Genomic DNA, 22,319 nt, shown 5'->3' on the forward strand with positions numbered 1-22,319 from the left:
AATGTAACACTTTGATATATATATTATAGAAAATCTAAATCAAACTACTTAATGTGTCTACCAATGTATCAGTTACTTGTATGTCACTGTGATAAAACACTGTAAGCAGAAACAACTTTTGGAAGACCATTTGTTTTGGCTCATGCTTCCAGAATAACAGAGCCTATCCTGATGGGGTCTGTAAGAGAGCAGAAGCAGTAAATTAATTGAATGTTTTTCATCTACCCATAGGGGACAAGGGTGGAGCAGGATTGGAAGTAGGCTATAGTTATTAATTCTCAAAGCTGTCCTCCAGTGACCTTTCTTCTCCACCAAGAAGAAATGTGCTCCTTCATGTATTATAACTTCCCCAAACATTGCCACAAAGTGTTCAAATACATAAGCCTAGGAGGGACATTTCTCATTCAAACAACAATGGCCTAACATTATTAACATTTTCTATTGATAATAACAGTCAAAATCCATTGTTTTAGAATCACAAGGATATAATAAACCATTAAAAATCTATTGGCAACATACTGTATGATAAATCTTCAGAATATATGCATCCTAGCAACAACTTGTCACCTTTTGACCATGCCCCCTCAGTACCCTCTATCAAACACCATGTACTTCTGTAAGTTTGATTTCTTTATATTCTACCCACAGTTGTGCTCAGTCACTGTGTGTGTGTGTGTGTGTGTGTGTGTGTGTGCCTGAATAACATAATATGCTTGCAAATAATAGGATTTTCTTCTTTTTAAGGTCAAATAATCTACTGTATTTTTACACCACATTTCTTATTCATCCATCTATTGGGTGCACACTAAAGAGGACTCCATATCTTGACTATTGTGATTTATGCCATCATGAACATGGAGTAAGGCTAGTTTGTCAACACTCCTTTTGGGGGTGTAGACATTGGAGGAGGGGGCTTCTGGACCATGTGGTAGTTCCATTTTCAATTTTAAGAGAACATGCATATTATTTTTCCATGGTTGGTGGACCAGTATATATCCACACCCACCTGGTATAAAGGTTTCTTTTCTCACATTCTAATCAGAATTTGCTTTAGTCTTTTTAGTAATACCTTTACCCCTTAGGTAAATTGATATTTCACTGTGGTATGAATTTTCATTTCGATGATAAATAGAATACTCAGCACTTTTTCATATACATGTCTGTCATTTTTATATCTTCTTTTGAGAAATCCTTATTCAGGTCTTTGGTCAGTTTCTATTTGGCCTTATTGCTGTCTTGCTATTGAGTTGTATGAATGTCTTACACAGTTAAGATATTCCCTTATCAGATATATGGTTTGCAAATATTTTCTTCAACAGCATAGATTGTCTCTTCACTGTACTTTGATACAATTTTATTGTCTATTTTTGCTTTGTTGCTTTTGCTGTTGGGGTCATGTCCAAAGAAAGTCTTTGCTGAGACCAATGCCACAAACTTTTCCTTATATATTCTTCCTTGTAGCTTACAGTTGTAATACATTTTGAATAGGTTTTGTATGTGGGTTTGTATGAGATAGGGGTCTAATTTCTTTCTTCTGCATGTATCTAGTTGTTTCAACCATTTAGTAGCTATCTATTCTGTTGTATGTTCTTAATACCTTTGTGGAAGTTCAGCTAGATAAACTGAAAATGTGTGGGTTTAATCTCTTCACTCTCTATCCTGCTCTATTGCTCCTTGTGCCTGTTTTAAATACCAGTGTGATGATATTTGATTTCTATGATTATTCAGTGCATCATATTTTAAAGTCAAGTACAACAATGACTCTAGGTTTGTTTGTTTTTTATTATTACGTTGGCTATGCAGGAATCTTTGTTACTCATTATGAAATTTTCTTTCTGTGAAGAACCTCATTGGAGTTTTTATAGGGATTGAATCATGTCTGTAATAATGTTGAGTATCATGTTCATTTTAACATTAGAAAATTTTCCAACATGGGCTATCTTTTGCACTGATTTTTATCTTCATCAGTTTCGTTTGTCATTATTGTATGGTTTTGATATACTAATATTTTACTTTTGCTACAAAGTTATTACAGAAATTTTGATGTTATTGTGTTTTCTTTAATTCATTCACAGATAATTCTTCCTTGGTTATAATGATGGTACTTATATTTTTGAAGATGTCAAGAGTCTCCCTATACAGCCCAAGTTCTATGTAGTGTAGATTGCCTAAAATTCTCCTGCTTCAGGTTCCCCCAGAACTGGATTAAGTTTGTGCTACCATAGTCAGTTCTGATTTCTTTCTTTGTGTGTGTGTGTGTGTTTCTATAATATAACCCAGGGCTTTACATATTCAGAACAAGCACCTTGCCATATCTCCAGGCCTCTGATTTTTCTTTGCTAATTTTGTATCTTTCAGGTTTATATATATATATATATATATATTTGATTTCTATGATTATTCAGTGCATCATATTTTAAAGTCAAGTGCAACAATGCCTCTAGGTTTGTTTGTCTTTTATGATTACTTTGGCTATGCAAGAATCTTTGTTATTCATTATGAAATTTTGTTTCTGTGAAGAAGCTCATTGGAGTTTTTATAGGGATTTCATCAAGTCTGTAATGATGTTGAGTATCATATATATATTTTCAAGACAGAATTTCTCTGTGTAACAGTCCTGGCTGTACGGAAACTTTCTTTGTAGACCAGGCTGCCCTTGAACTTACAGAGATCTTTCTGCTTCTGCCTCCTGAATGCTGGTATTAAAGTTGTGTGCCACCACTGTCTGGCTCAAAACCTTATTTCTATTTTTCTTCTGGAGCATTTAGTGTTTTCCACATATAAGACCATATTATCTGCACAAAGAATTATTTTTCTTCCTTTCTTATATAGATGCTCTTTCTTTTCTTGTCTTATAGCCCTATACATTTCTAATATTTTGTTTGAATATATGTGGACAGGGCGGTGTCTTTGCAGATGGCTCAGCAGTTAAGAACATTTTCTCCTTTTGCAGAGGACCCAGGTTCAATTTACAGCACTCACATGGGGAAGTTCACAACTACCTATAACTCCAGTTTTAGGGACTCTGATGCCCTCCTCCAGCCTCTATGGGCACACACAGACAAACACACACACACACACACACACACACACACACACACAAACTAAAGGAGTGGGTATCCTTTCTTCTTTCTGGTCTTAGATGCAAAGTTTCACTTTACACCATAGAGTATGGTATGCACTTGTGATATATGGCTTCTGTTATGTTCTTCCTGCCTTCTCTAATATTGAGAGTTTTGAACATAATAGAATGCTGAACATTGGCAATCATGTGTCTACATTTAAAATGATTGCATGGGTTTCTTTTCTTGTAGGGTTTTGTTTGACTTGATATCAGAATAAATCTGCCCCTTGGAAATATTTTCCCCTTTTCTAATTTTTCAGACAACTTTGGGAAAGATTGGCACTCATCCTTCTGGTGTCTTAGTATATAAATTTATTGCTGCAATTTTCATTGGATGCCATATTTGATAAACTATTTATCATTCATCATTCTTGTCAGATAACAGGAAAATCAGAGTTAATGGAACCAAAGAACCTATAGAATTTAAATCAAACCAATGGTTTGGAGCAACAGTGAGAGCTCACAAAGGAAAAGTCGTGGTGAGTATGAATGGTTTGGGGAACTGTTTGCATCAAATGATTTAATGTGTGACTTATGCAAACACTTTTCTAGAGGGATATACCTGTAGACCTACTGGCTGTTTAAAGAATAGTGGTGTATAAAATCAGACAGTTAATGATTAACATTAAATAATCCAGTTTTTAAAAATGTGTTCAAAGATATAGGAAATGAAGCCCTTTTTCTAAAATTACAGATATTTGCAAACATTTTTAAAAGTACTAGGAAAGATGGAAAATTTAAAACTACACCCTGAGGGGGTAAACATCTTATGGTTCAAGATCAATTTAAAAGGCTACTTAAAACCAGAGAAAAATAGGTCTAGGGAAATGACTCTAGGGTTGTTTTAATGTTCATCTATTGTGGGATCTTTTTTAGAACAGAAGGAAAGTTTTTCTTAATATTAAGACCTTTAAAAACTACCAGCTGGGCTGGAGAGATGGCTCAGAGGTAAGAACACTGGCTGCTCTTCCAAAGGTCCTGAGTTCAGTTCCCAGCAACCACATGGCGGTTCACAACATCATGATCTGATGCCCTCTTCTAGCATTACATACAGATAGAACACTCATATACATAAGTAAATAAATAAATAAATCTTTAAAAAAAATGCCAGCGCCAGATGGTGGTGGTGCACGCCTTTAATCCCAGCACTCGGGAGGCAGAGGCAGGTGGATCTCTGTGAGTTCGAGGCCTGGCTGGACCGACAGCCTCCAAAACAATACAGAGAAACCCTGTCTCTTAAAAAGAAAAAAAACCTGCCAGCTAACCAATGTTTCTTAATTCATTAATGACTTTTATTAGAGTAAACAACCCCACTTTTAGGTTGGGATCTCTCAGTTCACAAATGCTATGACTTTGATTTTATTCTCTTATTGTTGTAAAGAGGCATGTGTGTCTAAATTACTGAGAAATTAATGCCTTTTTAATATATCTGGAGGGTTTGGGATTTTTGTGTGAAAGGACTCAATGCTATTGTTGGACACAGGTCATGAAAGAAGATATAAATCTATTTGTTTTTCTAGTTCTAATTCTGCCACATATTTTTCATTTTTGGTGGTAGATAAGTGCCTAAAAATACATTTAATAGTCAAAAGTGTAAAACCCAATGTGAAACAGCATAGTTCTGAAATGACTACTCTAGCTGTTCACTGAGATATATAGACTTTGGGTCTGGTTAATTTTGATGTATAATGTTTATTTTATTTGCAAGATGTTTCATACTAAAGTTTATAAAACAGACTAATTACAAGAAGATGAAACAGGATCATGCCATGAATGAAACACACTTTTCTTATTATTGTTTAAATTAACTTTTGCTGGTAAAACTCCTGATATTAAGCAAGTCATTTTACCCTAATATATTCCTTGAAATGGCATCACAAGGCATAATTTAACACGTGTGTTTTTGATTACACCACAGTCCTAAAATTAGAACATGTAAGTCATCAAATAGGTATCTGATATGACAAATTACATACCATAAAATCAAAGATGTAAGAACTAATTCATAATAACCTGTTATACAACTGTGTTTCAACTTCTATCTAGAGGGCATGGATTTAATTTCATTCAGCACACATTTATTTATTAAGATTTTACATGCAAACCTCCATGTTTAGTGTGGCTAGCAGTTAAATAAATTCTAAGCAAGGCTTTAAAGTGTGAGTAAATGTTTGCATAGTATGCATTCTTCTCAAAGTTTCTGCTCTATATTTTACCTGGCAATAGTCATGGAATGTTTTATTTACAACCTGAAGGATTTTTGCCATTTTAGAATTGAATATATATTTATGGAATGACTAGAATAGCTCATCTCCCTCGTGAAGGTTATCTGTGGCCACTGGAGATTATCAGATTACATTTCTCCAAAGAAAATGGAACCCCAGTTTTGGATTACTTCTCAGTGGTCACAATAACTAAGAAATGTGCACGTGTCATCACGTGTGCTATTTGAGCGCTTGCTGACCTGCAATGCTCTTTGACCTCAGTTTTTCCATGAATAAAAACTGTTACATATGAGATATGCCTATGTAGCAATCATTGTTTAAAAATCATAAGATGCAACTTCAGTGATAAACTAGACAGATCACAAAACAGAGAACAATAAGCCTGCATGAATCTGTTGATTTGAAAACCGTTTTTAAAAATTAACAACCAGACAAAGGAAGTGGTGAGTTATTTCAGGATGTAGTGTTAATTCATTCACTGTTTGAATGTCATTTGCTGTTACAGAGGTGCAGAGGTCCATTTTTTTAAAGAATGAATAGAAAATGTGAGTTTTTGGCTTTTAGGAAATAATTTTCTTTCATCGGTTTACTTTTTATTTAATTAAAAATTCTACCATGGGGTAGGACAATCCCTCTATATATAGATTTTACAATTTTTTCAATGAATCAATATCAAAAATTAGCTGGAGGTCAATTAGTTCACTTAACAATTTAACATAATTACCTATAACTTTCGTTACAATAGTTAGCAATTCAAATAAAACTATTGTCTAAGAAACCTATATCAAAGCTGTATTTTTTGCCTTTGGTATCCACAGGCCTGTGCTCCTTTGTATCACTGGAGAACTCTTAAACCTAACCCAGCAAAGGACCCTGTTGGCACATGTTACGTAGCAATTCAGAATTTCAGCGCTTATGCTGAGCACTCTCCTTGCCGCAACAGTAAGTTGTTTTTTATCCTTGAAAGTAAAATTTAGCTTAAAAAAACCCCAAGCTTGAGAGTTGTGATAGATGATATCCAAGACTCAGAATTCTACTGTTCTATTACACATTTATTTATGTCTTAATTAGCTTTCTATGCTGTGATAAGACACCATGGCAAACTTATAGAAGAAAAGAGTTTGTTGGGACTTACAGTGTCAGAGGATGAGTCCATGATCATCAGGGTAGTAAGCACGGCATAAGGCAGAAAGGCATGGTGCTGGAGTAGTAGTTAAGAGATTACAACCGATCCTCAAGTAGGAGGCAGAGAAAATGAGAGGTCTAACTGGGAATGCTTTGTTTTGAAACATCAAAGCCTGCTTCCAGTGGTATAACTCCTCCAATAAGGCCACACCTCCTAATCCTTCCCAAACAGTTCCACCAACTGGGTATCAAACATTCAAATATATGAGCCTATGGGAGCCATGCTCATTCAAACAACCACAATTTATTTATTTTTATTTTTATTAAATTTATTTATTTATTTTGTGTGTACACATAAATGCCCAACACACATATAGAAATTGGACAATAAAGGGTTGGTTCTCTCCACTATGTGAGTTTTAGGGATGGAACTCAGGTCCCCAGTCTTGGCAATTTGTACCCACATGTGATCTGTATTGCTGACTCTTCTGTACTTAAAAGTCAACTTTAGATAGTCTTTGGTAGAATAACTGTGTCCACTAGCTGACAGTTTTTGTTGAAAGTCCCCATTCTGTTTTCCAAAAGATGCTGACTGTTCACCCTACTTGTTTATGAAAACGATAATATCAGTTAGGATGATTGGACTGGAGTAATTTCTGTCTGCAACATTGCATAGCCTTTGTTCTTAACAGTTGTTGCTTTGTTTTGGCAGCTGTGTACGTGTTATATGCATATTACACTTTCTGCTTAAAATGTTGAATCCCCTTCAGTCTCAAAGGACTCTTTCTACTTAGAGTTCAAATCTCATTTAGCTGTCCTAGGGTTCTCCCAGGACAGCATCCTTTCTATGTCTCTTATGTTGGCTTGGAACTAGCTATGTAGACCAGGCTGACCTCAAATTACTTATTCTCCTATCTCAGCCTTCCAAGTGCTGCAAACAAACACACAGCACCACACCAGTGTGATGCATCCTTTAAAGCAAACATCTGAGTGTTGCATTAGGGGTGCTGATGTTGAATTACTCTGGGAAGTGATGACTGATAGTGTGTTTACCAATTATCTGCTTGGAGTTCTTTTATAAACTTCTCTATTTTTCTAAGTTTTTGATAGATCATTGTGAGATGTGGGTAATCAACAAATAGGAACTTCCTGTTATTATAGTGGGAATGAACTGTAGAGAGGAAAATGTCACTACAAAGAACATTAGAGTAACACTGTAGACTTTTTCGAAGACTCAGTCTGAAGTTATTAGAGATTGTCCTAAAAAACTACAAATAAAATTTCCCTCTTTTGCATACTTAGTATTTTTTTTGATTCAAGATCAATTTGGGAAAGACAGTAAGCAAATATCAGAAAAAATGATGATGATAAAGAATGAATCAAGGACTTCAAAGAATTAATAAAGAAGTCATTGAAGTTTATAGCTCCAAACTAAACATGAATTTTTTAAACCCAAGAGCTTCTTGTGAGGGTTTTGGCAGGAAACAGAGTATGGTTTCCTGGGTGTGAGCTGGGTTACTGGTCTGAAATTAAAGACCTTGTCTTAGACAACTTTAAAGTGAATGTTCTTGGTTGAGAATGAGACTCAATTATTAATTTAACACTTGTTTACTGAACACATTGGCACCAAATATACTTTATGTAGGGAGTCAGTGTGTTCAAGAAATAGAGAAAACAAACCAGTAGTGTTCAAAGAATGGGCATTCAAGAAAGAAAGAGGGCAGAAACCAAAATAAACAAACTCATAGTACAATACCAAGTAGGAAATCTATAATCAATGGAAAGGTGAAGGACCTGAGTCTGGAGGAACAGGAAGAAGGGAGATTCTTCAGAAAGGATAGGGAAGATTTTCCAGCAGAGGACACTGGGAGTGGAGAAAGGAAGAATTATCAACATTAGTAGCAGCTGGGAAGTGGCCATAATCAACAACAGATAAGAGACCTGTATTATTGCTAAAGAGATTCAATGCTAGACTTCTCATCAATGCTTACATCTGTGTATATCCTAGTCCTCAGGGTTTGCTGGAGACATTTCCTTACAGCCGCAAACCATGGCATCCTTCACCATTGGCCCTCATGACAAAATCTTCTGGGTATCATGAAGTTAACTTGTGAAACTTGTCACTATGTCTCATTCTGCCCTTATGCTTCATGTCCTTGTGACTTGAGAACCTGTGCTAGCTAAGTCATAGCCCACAGAATCTCAACTTGTGTGGTCCCTGTTACAGCATGAGCTTGGACTATTTTTTATAACTATCCATTATAGTATCCAAGAATTGTGAGCTCTCTGGGCACATCAGCATGCCTGTTTCTTTATTCTCCTTTTCCCCAGGTAGAAATATGCAAGCCAATATGAAAAGGAGCTTAGGTAGAACTGCGGAATAGCTCATTAGGCATTATATGGCTCTAGGGAACGCCAACACTTTTCATATACTCACACTTCCTCCTCTTCAAATCACCCCAAGAGCTGGCTTCCTGTCATGACTGAGAAGCTCACAGTCCACTAACACAGAGCCTGCTTGTTCATGAGCATATGGTCATTGTCACAGAGAGGGAATATCAGCAATATCTTTTTCAAAAGAGAACTGAAACAGGCGTCTTACATTACTCCTACAGCACAGATCCGGGGCACCATAAGCAGTGTGGGTGTAGCCGGCTCATTTATCTGAATAGCATGCTTTCTTCCCTCATGACGATTCATAATTCAGGTGAGGGAGGGTCTCATAGTCCTTCAATTTCACCATAGCAGTTCACCATTGGCAGAGAATGAACACGAACAGCACATGTCCCTGGGTTCCTGAGTTTATACTGGGATGTAATGTTTAGAGACACCCTGAGGTTCCAGGAAGAAAGACTCCTTTGGGTCTCATAAATTATAATTCAATGAGAAAAGGGAAACAGACTTGCTGAGCAAAGAACTCTTCTCTAATTGCCACTCAAAACAAACACTGGAAGTTGGTTATTTTCTCAATGACTTGTTTTCAGTTGGAGATTTTTTAAAAATTCAGTGTCCTGTTTTAAAGTAAAGAATTGTCAGGTTTCTTCCCTTCTTAATAATTTACAATATTAAAAATAAAGAACCAACTTCAAAAGTAGATTTTAAAGAAGGCTTGTGTGTTTATAAATCATTCCTTAAATACAATCAATGCCATCTACATTGGTTCACATAGACTACATCATATATTCATGTATATTTCTGAATGGGTAGAAATGTTATTCCATTGGACTTATAGAAAAAATAGAACCTCGTAAATTTAGGTTATATAGATTGGATTTTAGGGAACCTTATAAAATTCATAACCATCAATCTTAACATACAGTTGTAAAGGAGAGAATGAATTTGGTGAAAGACATTGTATCAGGTAGTAAAGTATTTTAAACACAAGGGAGTAATATTAGGCGTAGTGATACATGCCTGTAATTCCAAGACTACGAGGTAGAGACAGGGAGATTGGGAGTTCAAGATCATTCTCTGCTTCATGGTGGGCTCCAGGGTGACCTGGGCTGCATGAGACACTGTCTCAATGAACAAACAAACAAGACAAAAGGTGTGTCTGCACAGAACTGGTATGAGAAAATAGAACTATGATCTGGTTGGAAAAAGAAAATGGATACTGGTCTAGAAAACCAGAAGGACCAGGTGTATTTTAGAGATATTCAGGATCAGGGACATGCCCAGCCTATCAGAATTTCCTACAGAGATGTTCACTCTTACTGTAGTATTGCTTGAATGATATCCTCAGTAAGAAATGTGTAATCATTTTCATGCTCTTATCTAGCTACATAATAACTAAGAGGTTACCCTCTACTTAACTATAGTTTGACTATAATTCAAGTGTGATAGAAGGTGTAGGATCTCTTTCAAAGTTCAGCTTATAGGGAGTAAATTTGTGATCTCAATGTCCTACAGAGTTCAATAACAATATCCTTGGAGTCTATATACTCATTATAAAGCCTATAGCTTTTAAAAATGATCCCACTGGGTCTTTAGTTAGCAAAGAGAATACAAACAACCACTGTTGAAGGGTTTCTCTTCTGAGAACATTAGTATTGCAATGCCCCTGTGAGATTACTAGAATCAGAAATACAATTTCAAATCAGCCTAACTTATCAAAATATAGTAATTTAAACTTATGTTTCTATTAAATACCATAAAATGGAAATAAGACTTTGAGATGTAGCTCAGTTAGTAGAGTACTTGCGTAGCGGTCATGAACCCCAGGGTTTGGTTCAAGCACTGATAGACTGACTGGAGTAGTTGACACCTGTAATTCTAGCACATAGGACGTAGAGGCAGGAGGTTCAGAAGTCCAAGCTCATCTTCAGCTACGTAGAGAGTTCAAGGCCAGTCTGTACATGAAGAATGAAAAGGAAATCGTCATTAGCTTGTCTGAAGGAAGCATGAACTCAGGTGGTGGTCCCAAGTTGTCACTGTAGAAATGGCAGACACATCAGGAGTGGGCAAAAAGAGACATTACTGCCACATGGACATTTTGGGACATAATCAGAAGATGGAGGTTTTATTTTGGAAGTGAACATGAGTGTACACCCCAACCTAAACCAATACTTTGATATGTTCCCCAACTAGAGCATGGCTTGTGTGTCCTGTGCTCCATAGCATAACCCCTCAAGTTGTTCGCCATGCTACATAAAGGTCATATTCAGGATCACAAAATACATGGAAATACACTTAATATTGCCTGAGATGTATTTTAAAAATAAAACACAATTTGATCTCTTTGACTCAGTGGTATATGAGGAAAACAACAAAATAACCTGTATTGCTTATTAAAATAGTTCTCAGAAATGGTGACATTATAGTGGTTATGTGTTTGATCATTCCAGGTAATGCTGATCCTGAAGGCCAAGGATACTGCCAAGCAGGCTTTAGCCTGGACTTCTATAAGGTAAATCATTTGGTCTCTCAGCATATGGCATGGGATGAATTTTCTTGTCACTGTTGCTACTGCTTTTCTTTTTCCTGTTTTTCATCCCCATCTCCACCCATCAAATAATAATAGCCAGAGAAGCTTTGGGAGTGTACCATGTCTGGCAACTACTCCTTGAGTACTTTTTGTTTCCCCCCATTCATCTTTATTTCTATTTAAATCTGTGTCCATGATAATAGTATGGAAAAGCATCCATGAGGAAGGGACTCATCCTTCCCACTCCCAGCATTCATCATTTTGAATGCAAATCTCAAAAACTCATTTCTAAAATGATCACAAGAATCTATAAATCAGTCACTTTATCACTTAGCTGTAATTGGCTGCTTTGATTTAATATTCATATTAAAATTTATAAATCTATTCAGAAAGCAGAGAACATTTGATAAACATATGAAAGGAAGAAGATTCTATGCTTTGAAAATAGCACAGGAAAATCCCATAAACATATGCTCTGTTTTCCTATGGGCACATTGCATTTTTCTATGATTGCTTGCTTTGATGCTTCCACCACAAGTTACAGACTGAAGCTAGAGAGCAGGGCTGCTCACATTTGATAATCTGGTTTCTCTTTTGAAAGGGGTGGGTTTGCAGATTTAAAGTGTGCGGGAGTTCAGAAGACAAATCTTGGGACTCTGTTATCTCCTTCTACCGTGTGAGTTGCAAGAATCAAATTCAGGCTGTCAGACTTGATGATAAGCACTTTACCCATAGAGCCATCTTTCTGGCAATAGATCTATTTTTTAAAGTAGACACTGTTGTTGCCTTGGAAACAATTGAAATGAAGTTTTTTGGTGTTTGTCACCAAGGTTTTCAAAGGACTATGCCCATTAAGCTGCACACTTCATGTACAGGCCTTGGTCAGCTCCAACAGTGGCACCCCCTCCCTTGAATTTATATACTCTCAAGGGAGCAAGGTCAACACACCTGAGTCAAATTAAAAATATTTAATATAACACACTAAATAATTGAGAGAGAGAGAGAGAGAGAGAGAGAGAGAGAGAGAGAGAGAGAGAGAGAGAGAGAGAGAGAGAGAGAGAAGAAAATGACCCCCAGGGCTCAGGTATGAGGAAAGTGCAGTTTAAAGTCTTCTTTAAGAAAGCGTGGTTTTACAATGAACAAACTTGGAGCACTACTCGTTAGCAGTGACTCAGTGCCCTTTAAAACATTTGGCTTTTTGTCTACACGTTCCCTGGATGCTTCTGTTTTGCAGAACGGAGACCTTATAGTGGGAGGACCTGGAAGCTTTTATTGGCAAGGTATGTTTGTTTGTATCAGAGGGAAAGCATGTGTGTCGTTACTAACCCAGGAGAGCAGAAACAGCAATTGTTGGCCTTCCTAGTGGCATAAAATTATGTTAGTAGGAAGCAGCTATGTCCAATGAGATTTAAAATTTCACACACACACACACACACACACACACACACACACAAAAGAAATTCATGGCCACCAACACTGATAAAAATGTTGGCTCATTTCTCCCAAAGTGACTTTCAGAAGTCTTGAAACATGATTATATTGGGACACACAAATGTCTAAAATGCACCATCATATGGAAAAGTCTCTGTATCTGAATGTTATCTCATGCTGTTTGAGACAAGGTGGAAGAAATGCTTTTGAAAACATGGCACTTAACATCTAATTTCAAGCTACATTATTCTTTGGGAATTCCCAGTCTTTTGGGTTGAAGTCCAAGAAAAGACTAAAATTCTGTCAAGCCAGGTTGTAAATATTTCTAAGTAATGGGGACAAATGACTGCTCTGTTATGAAGACGCTGAGATTTACACACAAACTTGTGAGGAATGTCGAGGTGGCAGTTATGTCTCACTTTCAACTCAGTGTTCCCCTTTCTTCCTCCCTCATCCTGACAGTTTCTTGTTTTCGTTTGCTAGATCTATCATCAACATCTTAACATCTATAGGATTTTTGGTTCTGTTTTTGTTTTTCGAGACAGGGTTTCTCTGTATTGCTTTGGAGCCTGTCCTGGAACTTGCTCTGTAGACCAGGCTGGTCTCAAAATCACTGAGATCTGCCTGCCTCTGCTTCCCATGGCTGACTCCTCTTCATTGCTCAGGTAGATGTTTGTAATTATATATGTCAATAAAGTTGAATAGTAATTTCATTTACAAATTAGTCATAAGTCCATCTTTCTGTTCTAATTTTGTGTGAGTGTGTGTGTATTGGGGATTATATGTATTCATGTGTGCATGTACACCCCATGCATGCAGACTGTAACAGGATTTCAAGTGACCTGCTAGATGTAGTTCAATGAGAGACCCTGACTAAAGGCCAGTCAGTGAGTGCTAGCATAGCTCCAACAAGCCTTCTGTCTGTGTTCTCAGTACAGTGTCGCCAGCATCTAAAACAAAGCCTGGCATAACCTCAATAAATTATTGGTAGGGCAGTGAGTAGTAGACTAGATAACACTTTAGAAACATTGTTTGCACAACAAAGTGCATATTGCCACGATGCTTTAGTCACGAACATGTGAGCAGGGGTTATCATGTGTCTCCCTGCTCTGTTTTATGTTGAGCTGAGGATTGAACCCACGTCTTCCTGCATGCTAGGTAGCAGTCTATGAAATGAACCCTATCCTCAACTCTAGAATACAAAGTTAAACATAAATTTCACTTGCAAGTGTCTTTATTCCTTCATACTTTTATCATTTGAAGGTAGAGAGAGGTTATACATTAAAAGTACAGGAAGAGTGAATGAAACACTGCCTTTCATCGCTGGCCTCCTACCAGATTGGAAAGTTCTACCCAGTCAGTTATAACTAATCTCTACCTGTCAGTTCTTGGGAGAGGTAGGGATGGACATTCAGGAGTGTGGTGTGGTTCCAGGTTTGTTGAGTAAGTGTCTACCCCTCCCCTTGTATCCAATCAGTTGGTGTATTAATTTGTTCAAACGCAGGTCAGGTGATCACTGTCAGTATAGCAGATATCATTGCAAACTACTCATTCAAGGATATTCTAAGAAAACTGGCAGGAGAAAAGCAGACAGATGTGGCTCCAGCTTCCTACGATGACAGCTACCTTGGTAAGAACCATTGATTGAGATATTTGTACTTTTTCAAAAGGCAAACAAATTAAATGGACATGAATGCTTGTTCCTGACTATCTGATGTTGCCTGACTGACATCTTTTAAAAGCTTTATTTCTTATTACTTTGAGTAGCTCTTTACATTTTCTTTTTCACCACAACTTGTTTTTTTCCAGATATAATATATACTGTACATGTTTGACCTGCTGTTTTTTAGTCTCTTTTACATTCTCTTCTGAAGGATTACTTGAAGAAGACATTTGTATTAGCAGGGCTTCTGATCATGTTATGGGGCAACATGATAGCAGGCATGTCCAGTTTCAACAAAACCAAAATGAATCTTTCTAGATTCAAGACTGTTCTCAAATTGTGTCATGTGCAAACCACATGATATCTTTTTACTATTACTGTTACCCACGTTTGGTGTCCAGCCAGTTTTGATTGCTTTATGTATTGAAAAGCTAAATTATGGTTTTGTTTTGTCAGTGTAAATGGAATCTTGCTTTTGAGCTCAATGACATCTGTGGGCCACAATCATGAAAGGAATTAAGAAGTAGTTCATGATAATGGTCAATGGCAAAACCTGAACACAAAGGATGTCTCATAGGAATTGTGCTTGATGGTGATGAGTTTGCAGCTTTCAGAATGCAGCAGCTGCCACTTCCACTTAAAGGGGTTATGGACCATGCTCTGAAGGCTCACCTAAGAATCTGACATTGTTATTTGGTTGTTATTTATTTAAGATCAGTGTGGCAGATCTTCTTTATAGCTGGAATTGGTCTGAAAGTGTTCATATTGCTATGATTATTTTTTCCGCTTAGTGAATCCTTAATTTTTTAGACATTTGTAGATGTTTTTGAATAAAATAGTACCATGATAGCACTTTCATCATTTCCTAAATATAACTCATTTTCTTGTCAAATGAAATTCATTTGTTTCTTTTCTTTATTATAGGATATTCGGTTGCTGCTGGAGAATTCACTGGGGACTCTCAGCAAGGTGAGAGACATCATTACACTTAAGTTATCTTAAAAGCATGGAGAAAGTCCTATTGTAAATGTGATTTATTTTCTTTGCTACACAAAAATTTATGTAAATGGATGGATGTAAAATGTGATAACATTTTATAGAAAATGTATACACATTCGCACAACATTTTATTTCAAAAGAATTTCATAAGAATTAATTCCAATACCTATAAAATCTAATTAAGAAATTAAAAATGAGAACAGATACCCAAGGTTACGAATGAAAAGTATACAGATGGTTGTGTGACTTGGACAATAGCCACAATAGACCTGAGTGAGAAATCAAGATCTCTTTTCTCTCTAATTTATAACACCATATATCACAGGTGTTCTTCTCCTCTTGACTCCAACCCAACATGCTAATGTTGTTTCCCTTTCTCTTTTAGACATGACCATTACTAAATAACAGAGTAATAATAACAGAATAGTAAAATCCCTATTCTCATAGACATCCCTCATTGTTTATCCTGTTCCCAAACCTCCAGTCCTGTATCCAACTCTGTCTTTCCATAGTATTTGATTTTTTAAGGTCAGTTTTCAAATGTCATTTCCTCAGATATTTATTTAGTTTCCTTCTATAAATGCCTGTGTCATCTCTTTTTCCTGGTCTTCTAAGATCTTTGCCACCCATTCATTGGTTGCAGACTTTTTGTGTACCTATGTGCCAGGATCTGTTCAGTGCTGAGTATGCAGAAGTAAACAAATTATCCTAAATTTCAGAGATTACACTATACTGGGTCTGAACACCTTTACAAAATTTGTGATTAGTATTAGTGATTAATATTATGCATAGAGTAAACAACTTTGGAGATGAGGTACCACAAAATAGGACCTACCAGAGTAAGAGGTGTTTGACAAAGGGGCGATTTCTACGAGCTAAGTTTTATGAAAGATTGGAATAGGCCAGGCTTTTATACTTTGATACTAGGATTGGGTTAAAGAAAGGGGGGGCTGGACCAGCTCACACTGGGTCTTATGGGTCATAAAGTTCTAAAATTAGAGTAGAGAAACAGTAGAAATATAAGCAAAGAAGCCAATACAATCTAAAACAAAACAAACACAAAATGAAGGAAACCACACTGGTTGTTTCATGTAAATTTGCATGCCCTGGATGAAATGACAGTTACTGGAGATCCACCATGGAGGGCCTCACCCTCCCTGGGTATCGGAGTGGAGATTGGGTGGGGGACTGGGGGACCTGATGGGGAGGGTGGGGGAGGAGGTGAGGGAGAGGGAGCTGGGACTGACATGTGAAACAAGATTGTTTCTAACCTAAATAAAAAAAATTAAAACAAAAAGTAAATTTGCTTGGGAAGAATAACATGATATATAGTATTTTTATGTTCACATCTGGCTTCTTGAGTGTAAAATCTATGTCTTATTGCTATTTAGCTTGATTCTAAAGACTAGACAGTATTTTTCTCGTAAAAGACTAATAAAATAAATCGTCTGAGAGTAAGAATTTGAATCCATTTTAAGTTCTGTCTTGACTGAAACTATGTTTTTTTAGGTAACACAGCCTCTCTGATTCTTATTTGCTTATATCTGAATGGCATTAGCTCTATAGACCCTGAACTATCATTTTGAATATTGTGTGAAAAATGCATATTATATTCAAGACAAAATAGGAGCTTTTACTGAGCTAGTAATATTTATCGAATGAGTCAACTGCCAATAAATATTTGCCATTTCCATCTTCTTTCAGATCAATATTAATTATTTTTCCCTTTTGTATGACTTTGACTAATGCACAAGTGTTCAAGCACAAATAAAATATTGCTATGTTTATGAACCATAACAGAACTTTTAATAGTTTAAAATTCACATGTACACAAATAAAAACTCACTACAAATGTTTTTACAGTTTGGTAAAATTCAAAATAGTCAGAGTTCTAAAAAGAAGTGCTTTTCTTTAAGTAAAAGCTAATTCTTAATGAACATTTCTTTCCACTGCTTTTCTTTTCAAGCTCTGTTCACATCCAGCTTCTTGAAGATAGATCATGTCTTACTGTTATTTGTCTCCATTTTAAAGATTAGACAATTCTTTGCTCACAAAGGACTCATACAATAAATAGCTTGATGGTAAGAACTGGAGTCAATTTCAAATTCTGGCTTGAAAAACCAGCATGTTATTCTGGGTATGGTGGAGCACACCTTTAATTCCAGAATTTGGAAGGCAGAGGCAGGTGGCTCTTTACCTGTTCAATGCCAACCTCATCTACACAGGGAGTTCCAGGATAGCCAGAGCTACACAGGGAGATCCTGCCTCAAAAATAAACAAATACATACAGTATTTTATAGTAACAAAAGGCATGGGTTTTTGATCCAGACCTTTGGCTTTCAACTCTTCATTACTATTAGTTTTAAGACCTGAGACAAATGATGCAATGTCTTGGCTTCTGTTTCCTTATTTCTAAAATATAGGTGATAATAATAGTATTCTTTATCTCATAGGATGCTTGAAGCGATTAAAGCATGTAATCCTATATATTGATAACACAGTACAATGATTAGCTATAGGAAAGAATCAGTAGATGAGAGGACAGATCTGAATAACTTTTAAATAAGTTTTTAAAAAATCTAATCTTTCAACCACTGGCTTAATGGTTTAAAAATGGATTGTAAAGCATGCTAAATATTTTTCTTCTATAATATAGCATGGGGTTCCTATACCTTTCCACAATAACACTCAATTCCCACTTAAGGAAACAAGTGAGGTTTATCAGCACTCTAGTGACTAACTGTAATTTTCACTGGAGTTTAGAAATATCTAGAAACCTCATTCATACTTTATGCGAGGTGAGGGTTTGTAAAACAAAGGCACTGTCAATGAAATCTCAAATAGTTCATTAGGCCATTGAGAATCTATGGCTGTACAGGCTCATTATCAACAAGACAAGTGGAGAAGCTCCATGAAAGAGGATATGAGGAGCTAGAAAATGGTTCAATGAGCAAAGTGCCTGCTGCACAAGGATGAAGACCTGAGTTCAGACCCCCAACACCAATGTAAAAAGCCAGGTGCATCGGCAGTGCCTGTAATTCCAGCACTGGGGTAGAAATGGGACTCTTGGGTGCTCAGTGACCAATGTCTAAGTGCCATGTTCAGTGAGAAACTCTGTCTCCCCAAAACTAAAATGAAAAATGATAGAGAACTAACTGGATATCAACACACACACACACACACACACACACACACACACACACACACACAAAGACAAAAAAGAATGAGGAGAAGAAAAAATAATTTTATGAACTCTAAATTTGGATGATTATTAACACAGAATCCTTGGCCTGCTGATTGATCCATGGATGTGCCCCATCATAATTGAACCTCTAATGATATGCCTTTGTGACAGTGTAAAAGTTGCCCCCTTAGTAGAAGTTAGCAGAGCCTCAGTGATATTTAACTTTAAATCACACACAGACCTGCAAAAACAGGAGGATGTTCTAAAATGCAGAGGTGTATGCTGTCCGGTACACAAGGGTGACTTTTGCTTGTTTGTTTTCTGTCATCTGTAAAGAAACATCAGGGAAAAGCAACTGCAAATCCTGATTTCCAGCTTCCAACCCTCTTCAAATTCGTTTACAAGGCACCAGATTTACCCTCTACATCACTCATTTACAAGGCACCATTATCTTTCCACTTGACTGCTAAATAGCTTTAAATATTTTGGGAGCTGAAGAGATGACTCAGTAAAGAGCAACCCATGCAAGCATGAGGACCTGCATTTGATCCTGAGAACTCATTAAAAAACACAGGGTTATGACTTGTACTTATACTTCCAGAGTTGGGGAGGCAGAAGCAGGCAAGGTCTCTATGGCTCACTACCCAGCCAGGATAGCCAAAATAATTTCATAAGTACCAAGTCCCAGTGAGAGACCTTGTCTCAAAAGTACAAGGTAGATATCTCCTGAGGAAAAAACACCCAAGGTTCTACTCTGGCCTTTTGGCACCTGCATACATGAGCAACCCAATACACATGAATATGTAAGCACACTAGTTAGTTAGCTAATTAAGTAACTAATCAATTAATTAATGTGGGTCCCCCTCTAAATGACTTTTTTAATCCCCAGAATTGGTTGCTGGAATTCCAAGAGGAGCACAGAACTTTGGATATGTGAGTACCAAGATATGTTTCAGACATATTTGGTAAGCACTGAAATGTTTTATACCATGTAACCTTAATCCATTTTAAATGTCTTTACTAATGAGTTCCTACTACAGAAGTGTGATATTTCCCTATTCATCCCACGACGAAGTAAATGCAACTATATTAGTTGCATGTGAAACAAGAATGTGGGGTGCATTTTTATTGCACAGAGTAATAATTATTCAAAATGCAGAAAAAACCTATATTTGTATTTTCTCCTTTCACAAAGGCTACCCCAAAAGTGAACTTTTCTCTAAGTCCCTAACTCATTCCTCTACAAAGGTATTTGAAAATAAGTGGACATTCTGAAGTGTCATATTTGAGATGGGTAATATTTAAACCCATCATAACTGGTTACTATGAAGTTAGAAAAAGATACACAGAAAGAAACCACACAAAATGGCTTACAGGATGAGGGAGATAGCTTGGTTGGATAAGTGTTTATCATGGAAGCAAGAAAATCTAAATATGATCCTCAGAGTCCATGTAAAAATGTCAGACATAGTAATTCCTTCATTAGGGAGGTAGAGGTAGGCTGACCCTTAGCTCTTGCTGGCTAGTTTTCTTAGCTCAACTGTAAAGCCTCAGGCCAAAGATAGACCCTGTCTCAAAGAACTAGGTAGATATCTCCCAAGGAATGACCCTTGATGCTGACTTCCAGCTTCCACATGCATACGTGTTGAACTGCACCCACATAAGCATATGCATGCAGCTACACCAAGATTTAAGATGGTCATGGTGGTGCTATTATCCTACTACTCAAGAGGTTGATGAGTCAGAAGAATACAGAGTTTGAAGCCAACCTAGACTACACAGAAAGTTCCAGGTCAGCTTATGCTGCAAATGAATCCCTGTATCAAAAAAAAGTATAATCTAGACAATATACAATGTGTAGGTTTGAGTTTGGCTAAATAGAATTAAAAGCTACATTTTTCTATGTGGCTAGCATTTTAAAAACTTATTTTCCTAAAGTGTCATTTATCTGACCTCATAATCACATAAACATAGACATTTGTTTAGAACAAAATCATGATCAAACAAATTAATTGACCAATATGCTAACTATTGCCCATATCCTTGCATTTAACTATTTCCCTTTTTAGAGTCATCAGCATGTTCAATTACCTTTTTCTAAGATCATTCTTGAGAGCTTACAATTTTGTAACTATTACATATGGCTAACTAACTATTACACTTCATAAGAATTTTAAATGATTTAAGGTTCAATTGTTTAAAAACTGCTTCTCTGATTCTGTCAAATGATGTACTGTCTCACTGTTTCAATTTCAGGTCTCCATCATTAATTCCACAGATATGACCTTCATTCAGAATTTTACTGGTGAGCAGGTAAAGACATTTTGGTAGTTGTTGTCTTGAGACAGAGCCTCAATCAAACTATCTTGAAACTCACTGTGTAGTCCAGGTTGGTCTTGAATTCATGGCAGTTTCCTGCCTCATCTTGCCAACACTGGGATTACAAATGTGCACCACTATACCCAGCATAACAGAAATCACGTTTTAATGCAAAACAACTAATGTTTGCATCATGTTGTCATTCATTCAGAAAATAAGGAACACTGAATACAATGGTGAACCTAGTCAGTCCCAGCCCTCAAGTTTTGTGCTCTACTCTAAGCTAACCCCTAGCTTTTATTTCTTTTGATAGTCTTACTATGCAACTCACAGTTCCTTTTTCTCTGCCTCTCATATGCAGGACTACAAACATGAACCACCAGGCCCAGCATGAGCTCTGGTCTTTCAAGGTGTAATAAAGGCAAGCCCACCAGGGAATCACTTATTAACAGAGAAAGTATTCCCCTCCATGTTCTGTCATAATAACCCCTTGAGCACTATTTTTTTTAATTTTTTAATTTTTTGGTTTTTACGAGACAGGGTTTCTCTGTATTATTTTGGAGGTTGTCAGTCCAGCCTGGCCTTGAACTCACAGAGATCCGCTTACCTCTGCCTCCCGAGTGCTGGGATTAAAGGCGTGCACCACCACTGCCCGGCCCCCTTGATCATTATATAATGTTGTTAAGACAAAGACTTAATTGAAGTCATGGAAAGAATAACTCAGGGTCTTTTTAAAAGAAAGAATTATTTATTATTTTATTTTTTCATATACTTTGGTCATATTCCTTCCCATCCCTCAACTCCTCCCAAAATCCCCTACTTTTCTTCCCACCCAACTTCATGTGCTCTCTCTCATTTGCTGTCTCTCAAAAGAAAGAAAGAAAGAGAAAGAGAGAAAAATCAAAACAGAACACATATACACACACGAAACAAAGCCTATAAGACCAGGGTCTTAATGAGGTGTCTAATTACGAGTGATAAACGCAGCCTTGAGTGGATATGGCATTGAGTGCTGAGAATAAATGGGAAAGGCAAAGAGGCCATTGGATGTCTGTCCTGGAAGTCCTCCACAAAGAGCAGAGCCTCCTGTCAATGGTGTGTGTGTGTGTGTGTGTGTGTGTGTGTGTGTGTGTGTGTGTGTGTGTGTGTAAGTCCTCCATAAAGAACAGAGCCTCCTGTCAATGGTGTGTATGAGTAGGTATGCGTACACAGGAGTGTGTGTGTGTGTGTGTGTGTGTGTGTGTGTGTGTGTTTTGAAGGGATGCTGAAGAGAGCAAATCAAATACCTTCCCTTGCATCCAGAAGTTCCTGGCAAGAGACTGAAA

General features: G+C 36.9%; 1 protein-coding gene across 1 annotated transcript in view; it reads left to right on the plus strand.

Moving 5' to 3' along the window:
* Itga8 (integrin subunit alpha 8) overlaps positions 1-22,319 on the plus strand; it is a 174,543-nt gene that overhangs the window by 25,274 nt on the left and 126,950 nt on the right. The window contains exons 3-10 of the mRNA XM_040755473.1: positions 3,503-3,603; positions 6,168-6,291; positions 11,319-11,380; positions 12,633-12,678; positions 14,334-14,459; positions 15,417-15,461; positions 19,565-19,608; positions 20,932-20,988. Of these exons, the coding sequence (XP_040611407.1) occupies positions 3,503-3,603; positions 6,168-6,291; positions 11,319-11,380; positions 12,633-12,678; positions 14,334-14,459; positions 15,417-15,461; positions 19,565-19,608; positions 20,932-20,988 (605 nt within the window). The remainder of the gene's footprint in view (positions 1-3,502; positions 3,604-6,167; positions 6,292-11,318; positions 11,381-12,632; positions 12,679-14,333; positions 14,460-15,416; positions 15,462-19,564; positions 19,609-20,931; positions 20,989-22,319) is intronic.

The sequence above is a fragment of the Mesocricetus auratus genome, unplaced genomic scaffold (genome assembly GCF_017639785.1).
Source record: "Mesocricetus auratus isolate SY011 unplaced genomic scaffold, BCM_Maur_2.0 Super-Scaffold_100013, whole genome shotgun sequence".
Classification (NCBI taxonomy): domain Eukaryota; kingdom Metazoa; phylum Chordata; class Mammalia; order Rodentia; family Cricetidae; genus Mesocricetus; species Mesocricetus auratus.